The sequence below is a fragment of the Takifugu rubripes genome, chromosome 17 (assembly GCF_901000725.2).
Source record: "Takifugu rubripes chromosome 17, fTakRub1.2, whole genome shotgun sequence".
In the NCBI taxonomy this organism is placed as follows: Eukaryota; Metazoa; Chordata; class Actinopteri; order Tetraodontiformes; family Tetraodontidae; genus Takifugu; species Takifugu rubripes.
This window is the reverse complement of record NC_042301.1, coordinates 5,887,167-5,904,284: the sequence shown is the minus strand read 5'-3', so window position 1 is coordinate 5,904,284 and position 17,118 is coordinate 5,887,167. Positions and strand designations below refer to the sequence as shown.

General features: G+C 43.0%; 3 protein-coding genes across 4 annotated transcripts; 2 read left to right on the top strand and 1 right to left on the bottom strand.

Moving 5' to 3' along the window:
• The first annotated feature begins 16 nt into the window (after positions 1–16).
• Positions 17–1,280, top strand: tmem109 (transmembrane protein 109). Its single transcript, XM_003977340.3, has 3 exons — positions 17–307; positions 618–720; positions 805–1,280. The coding sequence occupies exons 1-3, from the start codon at positions 32–34 to the stop codon at positions 1,176–1,178; spliced, it is 753 nt and encodes a 250-aa protein (XP_003977389.1). The 5' UTR covers positions 17–31; the 3' UTR covers positions 1,179–1,280.
• Positions 1,281–1,733: 453 nt separating this feature from the next.
• LOC105418635 (uncharacterized) lies at positions 1,734–8,085 on the bottom strand. Of its 2 annotated transcripts, XM_011618485.2 has the most exons (14): positions 7,953–8,084; positions 6,501–6,549; positions 6,139–6,286; positions 5,999–6,056; positions 5,846–5,927; positions 5,180–5,295; positions 4,923–5,091; positions 4,697–4,827; positions 4,512–4,598; positions 4,401–4,424; positions 4,257–4,325; positions 4,029–4,154; positions 3,362–3,490; positions 1,734–3,161 (listed from the first exon to the last, which is right to left on the bottom strand). In XM_011618485.2, exons 2-14 carry the CDS (start codon positions 6,547–6,549, stop codon positions 3,054–3,056), a joined length of 1,296 nt encoding a protein of 431 aa, XP_011616787.2. In that variant the 5' UTR covers positions 7,953–8,084; the 3' UTR covers positions 1,734–3,053. The 2 variants fall into 2 exon arrangements, with proteins under 2 accessions (XP_011616787.2, XP_011616788.2); XM_011618486.2 differs by lacking the exon at positions 3,362–3,490 and having other exon boundaries at positions 3,024–3,161; positions 7,953–8,085.
• Positions 8,086–8,800: 715 nt separating this feature from the next.
• Positions 8,801–15,150, top strand: stx3a (syntaxin 3a). The gene is made up of 10 exons (XM_003977339.2): positions 8,801–9,023; positions 9,662–9,736; positions 9,844–9,943; positions 10,228–10,302; positions 10,466–10,536; positions 11,807–11,915; positions 12,108–12,181; positions 12,588–12,722; positions 13,323–13,433; positions 14,370–15,150. Exons 1-10 carry the CDS (start codon positions 8,994–8,996, stop codon positions 14,445–14,447), a joined length of 858 nt encoding a protein of 285 aa, XP_003977388.1. The 5' UTR covers positions 8,801–8,993; the 3' UTR covers positions 14,448–15,150.
• The last annotated feature ends 1,968 nt before the right edge of the window (positions 15,151–17,118 follow it).

The following is a 17,118-nucleotide window of genomic DNA, read 5'->3' as shown; positions in this document are numbered from 1 at the left end:
CCAGCAGGGGGCGGACGTTTGCCGATCTGTCATGCGCTCCAAAGTTTGTCCCCGTGACCACATCCTGTATGGAAGGAACTTTTCATCACCGCTGCAAATCCATGAGCAGATCATGGCTTTCTCCTGGGTAAGACGGGGCCTTTGGGTTCTCATCGCGGCCTTAATCTGCGTGTCGGCAGAGAGAGGTCCGGAGAGTCGGTCCGGTTTGATCCTGGAGCTCCAAGCGGCCCTGAATGAGTTGGTCGAAGACGGAAAGGGTTACTTGGGCAAGTTGGCCGGAAAGCAAACCGTACTGTCGGTGTCCAAGGTGAGTTATGGCAGGATTACAGAATTGTACACTTACATAAAGGACTGGAAACAAGCCTTTAAGTTTGTGTTAATTTTTTTCATTCATATTTTTCCATGTATAAAGACTGAGTTCCATAAAGTAGAAACAATTTAACACAAGCTGTTCAAAAGGGGCAACTATAGACGCACCTTTATGTGGACCTGAAAACATATTTCGTACATAACTCTTTGTTTGGAGTTATTCCTACTTGTTTAATTTCTTTCATTAAAGCCTCATTAATATGTTGATATTTGCGAAAGGAAGTCAAGTGACCTGCGCTCCTCCCCAGGCCTTCTCTCTGGTTCTGGCTTCTGTGGCAGAAAATGTGGCTGCAGGTCTAAATGTTCTTCTCCAGTATGTTTCACATTTCCTCCAGACTGCTGGGATTCAAGGTAGCTTCCATTCAACCCTCCCTCCCTCACATCCAACCATCTCTCTCTCTGTAATATGTTACCTATCTTTTCTTATTTCCACAGTGGGCATTCCCATCCATGAAGTCACCCCCGAAGGTCTGGTCTTTGTCACCCAGTGGGTGCTGACTGCTCTCATCGGTTATTGGATGCTCTCGCTCGCGTTTCACCTGGTGACCAAGACTCTGAGACAGGCCTTCTGGCTTCTGAAAGTCAGTGCAGCTTTAGCCTGTTTTGTCTACATCCTGAGTGACCGCAGCGTGGCTACAGAGACCATAGCCATCCGAATGGGCGTTCTGGTGCTGGTCTGTTTCCTGTTGGGTGTTGGACCCTCAGGGGGCACAAATGTGACTGATAAGACATCTCAGTTGGAGGAGCAGGTGATGATCCTGGAGAGCCGGCTGAGGGAGATGGAGAGGTGGAGGAGGAGAGATGAGTAACGCTGATCAGGCAGCTGCTGCTTGTTTTACATGTCTGCGGTATTTTTTGTTGTGATGATTTGATCGATTTTCTTTTACCAAAATAAATTCTCCGTGAGATGACTTCTTTTTTCTGTGCTTGGACTAATGGTTTAGCTTCTGCTAAAAACCTTCATAGATGATGTCTTGACTTCCACTGCTAACTTTTCCATTCCCCGCCAGTACCACAGTCTGGTTTGGGAACTGCTCTAAGATTTTGGAGCCTCTGGACCAAAACCACCAGGTTTGGGTAGTTTTTAACCCATCAAACACTATAATGCAGATCAGGTTGGACGCTATCGATGGTCAAATCACCAGAAAATTCATATGCACATCAGGCTGGACGCTATCGATGGTCAAATCACCAGAAAATTCAGCATCAGAAGTTTAGCAAAAGAGTTTGCAGTGATGCAATCCAAACAGTGATGCATTTTGGAAATGCATCTTGTGGCCAATGAGGTAAAAATATGGTTTGGGGTTTATTTTGGCTGCAATTAGGTGTTTGGAGAACAAAGGAACATCAGGGGGTGTTCAAAAGCCATCTCGATTATGTAACTTTATTCATGTACTGACAGGCAACTACACACTACAGTACAAAGGCAATGTTGTACAATATTAATATGTTGGAGCACGTCTCTTCCACATTCTCCTCGATGATATGACGGATCTATTGCACAAAGGTCAAAATAAAACAACTTATTTGCTGATTATCTGAGAGAGAGTGGTGAGATGAGAAGGCACTCACTGGGATGTCAGTGCAGCGTCAGAATTGAGAACATCTGCTCGACTTTCCGATGGCAGTTGACAGCTTATTGTTCCAAACTAGCAACTGTAAACAACTGTTTTATTCCATTTACAGGTTGAGGACAACCCCTTGGCATCTCCCATATAAAGAAAGTAAAAACAGTAGTTGTGTTTTTCCGTATGAAAATTCTGATTAAATACATTTTTAAAAAATGCTACTTGCTGTTTTAATCTTGACCCTTCGCGAACACCGTATGTTTGGTTAAAATGTCAAATGATGGTCATTTACAAGACCACATCTGTTGAAGGTAACTGGAGGTTATAAAAGCTGGTTAACATACTTTTAACATCTTCAAAAAGTTTCCCAGCTCTATGCAGAGGCAGGCACTGTAACAGTAACAGAGGTATTGATCAGGCTCGTAAGTAACTCTGGCATCACCGAGAGAGAGCTCAGACTTCATAAAAGGAAATCAGCGAAGTCAGACAACCAGTAAGACAAACATTCTCAACCTTTACGGTTGTCTCAATGGAGACAATACAGGTCAGATAGAATTGGTAATCCAAGACACGTTGATATTTGTCCACTACCAACAGAAAAAGTTGGACGTTTACTCCAGGTTTGGATTATGAGCTGGAAACGATACAGCGCAATCATGCATATTATGAGTCTCCATCCCAAAGCCGAGAGTGAACAGGCTTGAGAGTTGGTGGTGGACCAGTGGTGCAAATGGACAAAAAACTTTTAAAACAATCATTCTAAAACACCCTACAAATACACAGTAGCAATAGGAACAAACCAGATCAGCTATGTTGACCTTGTAGACGCCCATAAACATGGTTTTGTTAGTTAGCAGTGAGAGTTAAGTGAGGCATTCTCTTTAACTCATTGGGCTGGGGTGGGGTGGGGGTTGGGTGGAGGGGGGGGGTGGTGTATTTATATTTGTATAGTTACGAGTCTGTTTTTTTTTAGAACATACCGACTAAAACATAACTAGCATTCATTCCCTTTGAAAGGTTGTTTTACATTTACATTTAAACGTGCCTCTGAGTGGAAGAAGAGGGCATACAGGCGGGGGGCACAGTAACAGTGACAACAAACTCTTGTCAGCTTCCCTACAGGAAGTTGGTGGAGGTCTTCTCTCCATCGATCTCAAACTTGCAAGCACTGGCGGAAGGGTTGGTGAACGAGTGCTGCTCCGGGGCCAAGGAGGGATCTTTTTCCTGCAGACAGACAATCCAGTTATTTGGAACCCAAATTATCTCTGAGGATGAGAAGTGAGCATGCTGGATTATCCTTTGGAAATGGTTATTGGCCTGACAAAGAAGTGCTCCTAACAGGTTCATTGCGGCAAATAGTGAAATATGAAACAGAGAAATAAGGAAGAAATTAGAAAGAAAGCGAGGAAGGCGGGTTTTAATACGTGTGCAGTTGAAGTCAGCAAAGCGTCGGTAGGCGAGGAAGCTTTGTTCTCCATTTTGATCTCTTCTCCGGCCTGATCAGTGTTTGGTGGTGGAGCAGAGCTGTACATGGCCGGAGCAGCCACGTAGCCCTGTTCATTCACAGGAAATCAGAGAGTCACCAACTTTTCAGAGAGGAGAACCACAGACCTGCTCTATGCAGATGCATAGGATGCTAACAGTCCCCCACCCCCACTTGGTAGGCCAGACGATAATCTGGTTGACTTTCGGCTCCTGCTAGTTATATTTGGAGGAGCACAACTATTTATAGGTGGACGTGGACGATAAGCTGAAATGGGCCATAAACACTGATTCCCCCTACATGACGGGTGAGCGCTCATGTCCATTGACATCTGCCGGACAATGTTGAGGATGTTTTATGGGTTTGTGGTGGCCATTGCCATGCTCAGTGCTGTTATGCGTCAGGGCAGCAGAATGAGGGTGGATGCTATGTTGCAGGAGGGGAAGAAAAGAAGGACAATATTGGACGACTCTTGACGTCCTCTGCAGGACATGCTGGCCCACTGCAGCCAGAGACTCGTACCACAACGTTCTACCACAGAGCACCAAAGGAGAAAGTTAAAGGTCCCCTAATTTTCTCTTTTTCTGCTACATAGAATTTAACAATACCATTGGAACTGCAGGTCCAGGGGGGTACTGGCCCGGAGGTGGGCCATTCCACTGTGGAGACGGCATCATCGTTGGATTGGTAGGAGGATAAATAGGATTCTGAGGTGGGTAGGCTGGATTCATGCCCTGAAAAAAAGATATTTCTTCCTTAATAAAAGAGAATGTATAAAAATAACATAGAAGTTAATGCTTTGGTGCCTCATTCAGACAGCTTTGACCAATACTAACTGGGGCTGGTGGGGGTCCATTCCACTGTACTGGTCCAGTGTTTGTAGGGGGGAGATGAACTGTAGGACCCTGTGAAGGAAAACAAAGAGACAGATCAGATGTGGAAAATCCCACAATGACACAATCTCTTAGGTTGTTACGCACCATGCCGGGACCATGGTGATACATCTGAAAACACAGCAGACGCAACAAGCATTACAATACAGGTAGGAATCATATGGACCCTGTGGTGGAGTCAACGGCAAGGGTTCTTACATCTCCTGGTTGTCCAGGGGTGTTGAAGGGAGGACAAGGCCCAGCGGGACCACTGGGGACATAAGTGTGAGCTGGAGAAGGAGAAGTCTGACGAGGAGAAGTAAAAGACACAAAGGAATTTATAGATGAAGACCGTCTAAGGACAAGCAACAACATCTGATATCCTGAGCCCATGGCCGGTCTACCTGCAGTGTGGCAGCGGTGGTGGCCTTCTTCTTGAAGATATTCTTTCGGCAGCAGCAACAGATTCCAGCTGGAATGCCCAGCAGGAGGAGAAGACCCAGAAGTGGGTTTCCCGCTGAGTAGTCATGGCGATCTGCGGTCAAAGACAGACGCGTGCTTGCATCAGAGTAAAACTGTGGCCTCCTCGTCAATCATCAGAAGGTTTTAGGTGCTCTGAGTGTGACCGACCTGTGATGTCCATCCTTGTGACAGACACAACCCGAAATCTTTGGTCTCTCAGAGTATAGTGCCCCTCGTCGGAGTAGTTGACATTCCTGATCTCAATGTTCGCCTTGTGGGTCAAAACCCGGTCCCAGTAGTTTGCCAGGTCCTGCGACACGCGAGCACCGCTATGCACCTGCGGAATCAATGGATGCAAATACATTTAACATATCATTTATAACCTCAACATTCATATCTGCCCCACCGATCACCCCTCCTCTCACCAGTGTGACGTTGCCATACTCCCCAGAGAAGGAGAGGTCAGCATCGGCCACTTCAATGCCTTCGAGCGAGATGTAGAGACTCTCTCCAGCTACGCATTTCACATAGTTACGCCTGGCTGTTGGGGACACAGCAAACCTCCCTCACGTCACATTTTTTCAGCATTTTACTGAATAATAAATTTTTTCAAACAGACACCAGTGTTTTGGGGCCCCTGGTCAAGGGTTTTCTTGTGGGAACTTCAGGGTTCACCTACTCACTCAGTGAGTAAAGGTCCTGTCATCCGGATGCTCTAAAAACACTCAAATCAAACCTGAGCTCATTTGCGGTTGCCGCGGCAACTCCCAAACATCTGGGAAACCGGGGGGGGGGGGGATTACTGACTTCCCCATCACATTTTCCCTCATTCAGTGGCACATTTCAGAGAATAAATATACCCAAAAATCCCCACATAGTTCCGTCGTAACAAATGTGCTCAGATGTCACTGTTGGATTTCAGCTCTGACATATTAGATTTTCTTCATTTGCTTGAGTTTTTCCAAGACACCGAGCCGGCGGTTGTTTGTTAAAAGTGAACTGTTGTCACACCTCATATACATCTGTGCATCATATACAGACACAGAACACAGAAGAGGTTTTTCTTTCCACGAACAGCTATGGAAACTCACGTGTGACGGCCACTCTGACGGTGGAGATCTCTTTGTTCCAGAAGTCGCTCAGAGTATATGTCCCCTCGTCCTTATATGTCACCTAAGGAAGCATACAGACGCCGAGAAATCCAATCAAAAGTTGACCTCTGCACCATCACATGACGTCTGTACCTTGTCGATGTACCAGCGTCGGTCACTTCCTGTCCCAGACACCCTTCCTTTGCTTGCCCTTTAGAAAAACAGGAATAAGGATCATCGGAAACAGCAAAACCGGTGGAAAAACCTATTTCAGGCTCCTTCCAGACCCCCACCTCAGTCCGCCACTCCTCCAGTATAGGCTGGTACTCCCAGGATCGCTGGCAGGAGTAAACTCAAGCTTCTCTGCACTTTTTGGCAGATAGATTTTCAGCTGGCGACCATGAACCAGACGCTCATGGAGATCACGGACAGCATAAGACTCTGTGACCGGAAATATCAAATATTAACATATGCAAAGGTGGTCTTTGTGGTCACACAGATCAGGTTGATATTTGTGGTTTTACAGATAAACATATAACACAGCTGGATGAGATGAAGGCAAGGCCAACACTGGATTATTTATATAATACAGTTTATACACAAGCCAGGTCAGGTCTGACTTTCAGCTGAGCAATGCATAGATTTTGATACTCACCCACACTGTGGGTGACAGCTCCCACAAGGAAGATCACGCTCCATATCATCTGCATAGGAACCAGAGGTTATTTGTATCAATGATGCCCTTACTGACTGCTTTTGTTTAAATAAAAATTAATTGCATTTACACTCCCCAAGCACATGGTGAGACAAAATAACCAAAGTGGCTTGATGCTTTCCTGGATTTTTTTGTGGTAGCTCAGTCTGTGGGAGGGCTGGGAGAGGAGCCGGAGGGTTTACAGGTCCAAACAAATGGAAAGGAAAGGGACAAGGTGCATCTCCAGTCATAAAAAATAGGTCTTTGGATGGAAAAGGGGCTTTTATGAAATATAATGTGTTTTATATACCGGTACCTGTATATGTTTTGGGGGTTTTAATACCAAGTGGGATGGGCAGAAGGGGTAAAAAGAACATTAGTAAGCCATTGGAATTGAGTTGTGACTATTGATTTGCAAGCCCTGAATGGATCTCCTGACTTGAAAGTCATTTTGGTGACTTGTGACTTATGATTCCTTCTCTCCATTAACTCATTCACTGACTCGCGGGCAGCTAACCGCAAAGAGAAGACACCATGAGACTCCTGCGTAACTACATTTATACAAATATATCAAGATAATCTCTCTAATAAAGCAACAGCTGTGTTTGTAGGAGACTAGGCTGAGAGTCAGAGGGTTTCTGGTTTAAGTCCCAGTTTGAATTAGGCTTGTCTGGAGCTGTCTGCCCAAATGTCCTTGATTGCATGTATGGTCTTGTATGGTCATGTATAATGCAACAAAAATGAGTCACATTAAGCACTATAGGAGCTAGTCCTCTCAAATTAATATACAGACTAATTTAATTGGGCAAACGTTTCAAAGAGAAAATTGCAATTTTGGAATTTTTTTTGCAATCACGACCAAAAAGCTAAAAATCCCGACAGCCCGTGAAGGCGTCTGCGTGCCTGCAGGCCTGCGGAGGGCGTTCCCTTTCCTGACAACCTACATATAAATGTAACAAAGGGAGGCGCCAGGCAACCATTCCATCAGTAATTTCTGAAGGAAAAAAAACCAAAATGGCACAGATCCTTACGACTTTAATTGTGAGGCGCAGCAAAAAAAAAAAAAAAAGTGTTTTGACGCAAGCTTACTCTATAATAAACTCGGTTTAGAATAGAAGGGTAGAAAATAGCAACAACAGCCATTACAGAGGGCGCGACCACCACCGTGTGCCCCTCAACCACGCAACGTGATCAACCGTCCATATGGAGCCGCGTTGTACCTTATCGGGCACAGAATCTATTCCCCCAATTTAAACACAAATACATGCATCATTCTAATATGTCCAGTATGTCCTGTTGAATATTTGAGCTGCACGTTAAACACCTGGGTCTAATTAAACCGAGTCACTGGAAAATCCTTAGTTAAACTACATGGAAAAGAATCAAAAGGGTTTGTGTAGAGGTCTTACTCACCTTGCAATGCAGATAGTGTGTATTTGGAGTTGACACCGGTTTTCAGTGGGTGTTGCTGAGAAATGTAGAAGACAACCGCTGTAACCGGTCGGCGGTCAGGATGCACTGTTGCTTTCACGGACTGTCGGAAACATTCCTACAAGAGTCAGTCTGGTCTAGTTGGCGTTATCGTGGTAATTACAAGGGTCTACAAACTGTTCTTTATGTCATTGCTGCTGCTGTTGGTTTTCTCTCAAGTTAACAACGACAGATAAGAGTTTGAGGAGGAAGAGTAGCACTTTTCACTCAGAGAGGGGATTTATATATTATAAATTATAATGCCCTCCACCACCTGGCACACTGTTGGCAGGGTATTGGCAGACAGGAGACGTGGCTGCTGTTGGCACAATACTCAAAGAATAAAGAGGAGAAAGTAGTAAGTGGAAGTAAGTGTAACAGTTGTAGTAAGTGGTGCATTCTACGGTCAGTGCAAGACACCATCTGAAACAGTCAGCAAACCCCAACACTCGACATCCTTGTTTCAAGGTAAATTGTCTATCTAGTAGAACAGAAACCTGCCTGGATCGCGAGCAGCGTGTTTACTTCCCAGAAGAAATGGCCTTTATTCAGGAGTAACCTTTGCCAATCACAATCTCAGAGAACACACATTTTTGCTTCAGTATGTTTTAATTGGTTGTAAAAAGCAGATTTGACAAATTCGAAAAGGAAAAGTCAATGTATAATAATAATAATAATAATAATAATAATAATAATAATAATAAAATTAGCCCAAATTAGTTAATGATATCCTGTAGTAAAAGCTAATGAGGAGCCAGAGAGCTGTAAAGGCTGTGGGAGGGGTGAGAGGTTTACTGTCTTAATCTGTTCTTAGAGGATAGAGGCTTAGTGGGACATCAGGTTAGGTTGACCACACATGTTATTGTCTCACAGTTGAACCTCTCGGCATTTGTCAGTCATCACAATTCTTTTGACTTTTAACAAATGTTCTGACACCAGAGTTGCTGGATTCTTGGTAAAAACTCTTTAAGATACCTGAGCAAGATGAAGGACCGCCTGGCGCAGTTAAAAGAGGTAGGCTCCTGTCCGTTCTCCGTGATGCACTAGTTTCTCTCTAATATTATGTCCAAACACTGTTAATTGCTAAAACTACCAGCTGCTACTCCGGTACTAACAATTGTTAACTCTTGGACTATATTCTGGATTGTGGAGGACATGTTCAACAGAAGCAAAAATTTTTAGATTGTTAAATGTTAGATTAGAAATCTATGAGGGGGAACATTTCCAGGCTGGGAGAGATGAATAAATGGATGCAGAGTTTTTAAAATAAATGATTTGTTTTATACAATCATAGCAACTTAATACAAATTATGACACAAACTAAACACAAAGATGATCCAGTCCATACCACCGACACCATTTACACAAAGCTTGAGCGAGTACGCAGGACTAATCATGCTAAATAAGATTAATTCAGGTGTGGAGCGAGCAGTGGACTCGCTGACTAGATTAATTGACAGGAAATTGTTTACAGATATATTTAGTCTGGTGTGACCATCTGCCAGCTTAAAATGACATTTATTCACAATATATTAAAATGACAAATATTTATATTGAGAATCATGTCATTTGTGACAAAAGGAAATGTGTGTGTGTGTGTGTGTGCGTGTGTGTGTGCGCGCGCGTGTGTTATTGATCTCTGTGATCAACAGAAAAGTGATGCTGGAGGAGATGATGTTGAAATTCCCGTCGAAAATGAAGCTTTTATGGATGATTTCTTTGCTCAGGTATGGAACTTTATCGTAAATGTTTGAATTTCTAATAGATAATTAAATTGCGCACTTGCTGGTGTGTTGTGTGCGTGTGTGTGTGTGTGTGTGTGTGTGTGTTGCAGGCTGAAGACATTCGCACTAGCATCGATAAGATTGATGAGAGTATCACAGAGATCAAGAAACTCTACTCCATTATACTGTCGGCCCCCACATCGGACCAGAGTTAGTTTCTGAAAAATAACTCTAAATTGAATTAATTTTTATATTTATGGTGTGCATCATCATCATCATCATAATTAAATGTGCAAAGGGCACCAGCTTAAATTAGATAATAATTAAAGATTAATAAATAAAGTTAGATTTTAATAACATGCAAGTCAAGCGTACATTTCTATGTGTTCTGCATGTCTAGTGGACGCATGGCAATATATGTGAATTTAAATATAATGTATTTATTTTTACACAGATATAAACACGTGTGTGCTTTATGATTCACTCTTATTCAGAAGTGCATGATGACGTCGAAGCTACGACCAACGAGATCAAGAAGGCCGCCAACAATGCCAGGAACAAGCTCAAGAGTCAGGCGGCTTCTGCTTTTCCTTACATTTGATTTCATCTTTGACAGAACACAAAATCAGTCAGGATGGGAAAAAATACTCAATGCTTAAAAGAAGATAAAATAAATAAATAAATCTGAGTGTCATAAATAATCAGGTTTGTTGTCATTTTCATGCACTGCAGGTATTGAGCGTCAGTTAGAGTCCAATACAGATGAGAGAGCATCAGCTGACCTTCGGATACGTAAATCACAGGTCAGGCATCTATCTATCTATCTATCTATCTATCTATCTATCTATCTATCTATCTATCTATCTATCTATCTATCTATCTATCTATCTATCTATCTACCTACCTACCTACCTACCTACCTACCTACCTACCTACCTACCTACTCCCATCATGCACTTCACCTACCTACCTACTCCCATCATGCACTTCACCTTATCTATTTTAAGTAACATGCATGTGTGGGGTGAGCAGGGGCGTGCACATGCATGTGTGCCTGCGCCTGCTTGGAGTTGCCTCTGTAGAAGAGTTTAGAAGAAGTGTACAGACTGATGCTGATCACTACACAGACAGAATCATGAGCTGGAGCCCCTCCAGAATGTGGGACCGGAGATGTTGGAATCTGGTGGAACTGGTGGAGGAGGTGGTGCCATTCTGCTGTGGCTGTGCATTGTTCCTCTACATGCTCCCGAGGCAAAGAACAAAAAAAATCAGTCGTTGAATGAAGCAAGCACTGGTTGTTTTTTTTTATTCAAGGCCAAAGACAAAGGGAAAGGTTGGATTTCCAGGGAGTAAAAGGCACTGTGACACCCAGCACCCAGAGTTCATGTGCTCTTTGTGGTTCAGTTTCCTCCTCCATCACACATCACACAGGCTAGGTTGGCCTACAGGTCTTTGTTGCAATTAACAGTTGGTTCTCAATCGACTCACCTGGTTAAATAAAGGTTAGATAAAATAAAAGATGCTGCTGGGACAAATAACACTTGTTCTGGTGCTTTGGAGGTCTCTGCTTCCAATGATTTGATTTTATTCACTAGTTGCTTTTCATCGGCACCGATGACATTTTTTGGTTTTTCCATGATGTCATCAAACACTGCAGTTAACCTGGCGTGACTCAGTTAGCCCGCCCACCCAGAAGCTGTGTGATTGACAGGTCCTGGCTGACAGAGTACCAATGGGATGTGCCGATGGGCCGCGCCAAATGACCACTCAGCCAAACAGCTGGACCTAACACCAGCACCTAACTGCTTGTCCAAAGTCTTCAGACTTCAATCTGAACATCTGAACAGCAAACAAGAAGACATTTTGGCAAAGATATCCTGGGCTGGTGACCTCACCCATCCACACTCCCTGCAAATGTGGCCCTAGTTAAAGGGGCTTTCCAACATTATAACATTTGGAGTTGAAAGTGATGAGAGCAAATGTCCTACGTTGCCATTGGCACCATATTCAGTGGTTATTTTTAAAGTCTCTTCCAAGTTTTATAAAATGAGATGTGTGTCCTGTGTTAAACAGCATGCCATCCTGGCCAAGAAGTTTGTGGAGGTGATGACAAAATACAACGAGGCTCAAATGGACTTCCGAGAAAAGAGCAAAGGACGAATCGCCCGGCAGCTGGAGATTAGTGAGTCATATTGTAAACAAAAAGTTTCATTTGGAGCCAATTTCAGACATGTGTTTTGGTGCCACACAAACATTCTGAGGCTGACTGTTCTCCACATTTCCATTTGAATTAAAAGAGATATAATCTATAACTACATTGTGCACTGTTGGGTCTCATGGTATTACTTGGTGCTGAATGTTCTTCTCTTCTAAGCTGGAAAAGCAACGACTGACGACGAGCTTGAGGAGATGCTGGAGGGAGGAAATGCGGCTGTTTTTACTGCTGGGGTAAGAATGTACAGCGACGGCCTGCGTCTCCTCTTAAAACACACACACACACCGGTTTGTCCTTTGAAGTTGTGAGGACCATCAAAAATGTCCTCACTTTGATAGTAGAATGCCTTTTTGGGACTCAATATGCAGCAAGTACAAGAACACAAACACATGACATTTTTTGGTATGAGGGAGTGGAAGAAGAGGAAGAATTGTTATTTAATGCTTTCGTGATAATTAGTTTCCTCCAGTTTGTTTCCAAATGTCAGCATGCATTTAACAATGTGCCAAACAGAAACCAACTCAATTTTTATATTAATCATATCAAGTGTTTGTAGATAAACGCAACTAAACGTGGCCCACAGACATAAGCTAGAGCTCAGGCATCCTCGAGGGCTCATATTCTGCGTTTCTTTTGCAGATCATGGACTCCAAAATTAACCAACAAGCTCTGAATGAGATCGAAGCACGTCATAAAGACATCATGAGACTGGAAAGCAGCATCAAAGAACTCCACGACATGTTTGTTGATATCGCCATGCTGGTTGAGAACCAGGTAATAATTTAGATTAGTACAAGCAGCATCATGAGAAGTTGGTTGATTGGATTGGAAATACTGTACAGTAAAACACCATTTATAGGATTATAGTCACATTTGAAAAAGGAAAACATGGTGATTGATTTCCCACTGGTAATTACTCCACTCTTCAGACTTCCATTTTACAATAATAACATTAAATCAACATTGCAATTAATAAATACATCAGGATCAGAAGAATGAAGAAATGGAAATAGGCATTGTTATTAGTGAGAAAAGGCTGGAGGTTGGTGTTTGTCAAATGCTCCAGTTTAGAGCTCAACTGGATTGTTTGTTGCCCCTCTCTGGCTTCTTGGATTGATTCTTATTCTTTTTCTTCAATGTGCACATCAATCTCTGTTTAGCAGCTTGATTTGACTTTTTACATTTCTAAACCTTAAAATTCAATACTATTTTAGAAAATCTTTCTACTCTAATGATAGTAATATGAAGGTGCTTGTTTACAGTTTTGTTTACACATTACCTGAATCTAGAATTACATTATTTTTCCTATTTTTTTAGCGTGTTCATCTCATTGCGACAAACATCCGTTGTCTTGTCTGTCCTCGTGTCCTGCAGGGAAGCATGATAGACAGGATTGAGAGCAACATGGACCAGTCGGTGGGTTTTGTCGAAAGGGCTGTGGCCGACACCAAAAAGGCAGCCAAATTCCAGCAGGAGGCACGAAGGGTAAGTTAAGGAGGTTTGTTATTAAAATGTTTATTTTAGAAGAAATACTAGTTCCCTCTGATGGTTATCTGGCAGCCATTCAGCCCTTTGGATCCTCTCAGCTCTTCAGAACTGAAGACGAGAGGCGAAGCCTCTCCCAATTTTTTTCAACACTCCACTTGACTCCCCACTAGAAGTAAAGTGCAATTTTTTAAAGGGTAGAATGATTGAATGCTATTTAATCTTTGAGGCATTTGATATTTCCAACCATTTTGGTAATGTGGGACTTAAATACATGACATGTGGGAGTAATACTTTTACATAGAATTGGTACGACAAAAGATGCCAGAAGATAAATTACCAGTAGTTGTTAACATTTGTGGATAGTGCACCAGTTGCACTATCGCTTCACAGCAGGAAGGTTTAGGAATCACATTTGCTGTTGTTCGCCACATGTTTTCTGCTGGTACTTCCTCCCGCTGTCCTAAGACATGCAGTTGTACAGCATCTTATGCCACCAACAAAGGCAGCTGGGACAGCCTCCAGCCCCCTCTGACCCCATGAGAGAATAGAAGGAACAATTTGAAATCATATATTGGCTCCAAATTGTAGAACATCTAATGGAATCCACATTTAATTAACATAAGACCACCTGGATGTGGGATAATAATGGATATGAATGTTTAAACTAATTCGGAGAGTTGTTGACATTATGTTATTATGCTGTTTTGTGTTTGAAATTGTTACATATTCTTAAATGGCCGTCAATTTATTGCTTTGCCTTTCGTAGTAACAGGTGTAATAAAATCAATGCAATTAAGTTATTACAGCAGAGGAACAAAAATATCTTTGGTAATTTCAACCCAGAATAAGATCCAATACATATAGTATACAGTTATAATTGTCAGCCAAGATCTAACATGATGGTTCTGTGTCCTTTCTCATCCTATCCCTTAGAAACAAATGATGATCTTCTGCTGTTGTGTGATCTTGGCTCTCATCCTCGGCTCATTTGTCTACAGCTTCTTTAAATAGAACATGATTGAACAGTAAAGCAAAGAGTGAGAATTGCTGCAAGGGATGCCACCATTGCACCTCTCAATATATATAAAGCCTAAAAATGTTTACTGTGAAAATGTCATTGCAGCATCCACGGAGAAGCACAGCTCAACACAGAGCTGTGGATATTTGAGCTTTTGTTTTGAGGGGACATTTTATAATGTGTTCCCAGAGATAGATCATATTCTTGGGCAAAGTTATAAATAGATACATTGGATGATAAAACTAGTGTTAAATGAAATGAGTTTTTTTTTTGTTTTCTTTGTTGTTTTCTTGGTGTGAATGACACTTGGTCCAGTGCTTTGTATCTTGGTAGGTGTGTACTGTATGTGTAGGGTTTTTTTTGGGGTTTTTTTGTGAGAATTGTGGTCATCAGTGCGTACAAACCAGAAATAACTACAACTATAAAGCCAGTAAAATCATTTTATTTTATTCTGTTATCATGTTGGCATTATGTCTGTTTCTACACAATAAAAGAGTACATTATTTCGATTATTTTCCATTATTTCGGTACAATTTACACAGTTCACATGTAGATATTGTATTTATACTGTACATATAGATGCACAAATTCCTACATTTACACACAAGCATGCTTAAACATGCTTAAACATATAATTTATACTTTAATAGAACAGTTTTAAGGCTTATTTTCAGTTGAGTTTTGTAGAGCAGAAGCCAGTATTAACAGTATATTTGCCACAGGGGTTAAAGTGGGCAAACCGGTAAGAATACAAACAAAGATATGGACTATTTGGATTTAATCATTTTCCTTTATTGAATATGAGTACCGAATACAGCTGTTGTTGAAGATTCAATTTTACGTGCTGTGCTCTGATGACCTTTGAACCCTGACTGAAACAAACTACCAGTCAAAGGCAAAAATATCCCTGAGTAAGCATGTTGGGATGGGGACATGGTGGTGTAGAGTTACGGTACTATTTGTAGACAACAGCTATTAAAGTGTTTAAGATGTTTCTGTTTATTAGCATGTAACAGCTGGATTATGATCTGATTGATGTTCTGGAATACTTTGAATATAATGAGTGAAGGAATCTCTAAAGGCTGAGTCTAAGTAGTGAAGACTAGGTAGTCTGCTTATGGCATGGCTGACATTTCAAGGGATAATTTCTTTAAATTTAGCTACAGAAATACCTCACAAACATCTGCTGTGTATTAATTAATTATTGTAATGTAAATAAATGCGTTACCTCGCTTTTTTAGGATTATATTGTTACTAACTGCCGTTTGACAATGGGTTTTTGAGTATATAGCACCTGAGCATAAAAAATGTAAGTGATTAAAGTAAACAAAATCTTCAGCAAAATCGGATCAATAATAATAATAATAATAATAATAATAATAACGCCTGGCAGAGTCTCTTGTCAGAAGGAGATTCAACTCACACCTCCGGGAGAGCTTTGACCATGTCCCGGGTGAGGCGGGGGGACATTGAGAACCCGGTGAGGGATGCCGTCAAGCTGAAGAAAGAGTCGTATCAAGCCTTACTGGCCTGTGGGACTCCTGAGGCAGCAGATAGGTACCGGCAGGCCAAGCGGAGTCCAGCTACGGCTGTTGCCGAGGCAAAGACGCAGGCATGGGAAGAGTTCGGTGAGGCCATGGAGAACGACTTTCGGACGGCCTCGAAAAGGTTCTGGACCACCATCAGGCGTCTGAGGAAGAGGAAGCAGTGCACTGTCAACACTGTATAGTGGTGATGGTGTGCTGCTGACCTCAACCCAGGATGTTGTGGATCGTTGGAAGGAATACTTCGAGGACCTCCTCAATCCCACCAACACGACTTCCAGTGAGGAAGTAGGGCCTGGGGACCTGGGGATAGGCTCTCATATCTCCAGGGCTGAAGTTGCCGAGGTAGTCAAAAAACTCCTCGGTGGCAAGGCCCCGGGGGTGGATGAGATCCGCCCAGAGTTCCTTAAGGCTCTGGATGTTGTAGGGCAGTCGTGGTTGACTCGACTCTGCAACATCGCTTGGACATCGGGGGCAGTGCCGCTGGATTGGCAGACCGGGGTGGTAGTCCCTCTTTTTAAGAAGGGGGACCGGAGGGTGTGTTCCAACTATAGGGCGATCACACTCCTCAGCCTCCCTGGTAAGGTCTATTCAGGGGTACTGGAGAGGAGGGTCCGCCGGATAGTCGAACCTCGGATTCAGGAGGAGCAATTTCTAGGTACAGTCATGGTGTTGACGGGGTCCGGTTTGGTGACCTCAGGATCGGGTCTCTGCTTTTTGCAGATGATGTGGTGCTGTTGGCGTCATTGGCCCGTGACCTCCAACTATCACTGGATCGGTTCCCCGCCGCATGTGAAGCGGCTGGGATGAAAATCAGCACCTCCAAATCCGAGGCCATGGTTCTCAACCGGAAAAAGGCGGAGTGCCTTCTCCGGGTCAAGGAGGAGATCCTGCCCCAAGTGGAGGAGTTCAAGTACCTCGGGGTCTTGTTCACAAGTGAGGGAAGAATGGAGCAGGAGGTCGACAGGCGGATCGGTGCGGACGCCGCACCGGTCCGTAGTGGTGAAGAGAGAGCTGAGCTGAAAGGCGAAGCTCTCAATTTACCGGTCGATCTTCGTTCCTACCCTCACCTATGGTCATGAGCTTTGGGCAATGACCGAAAGAACAAGATCACGGGTAC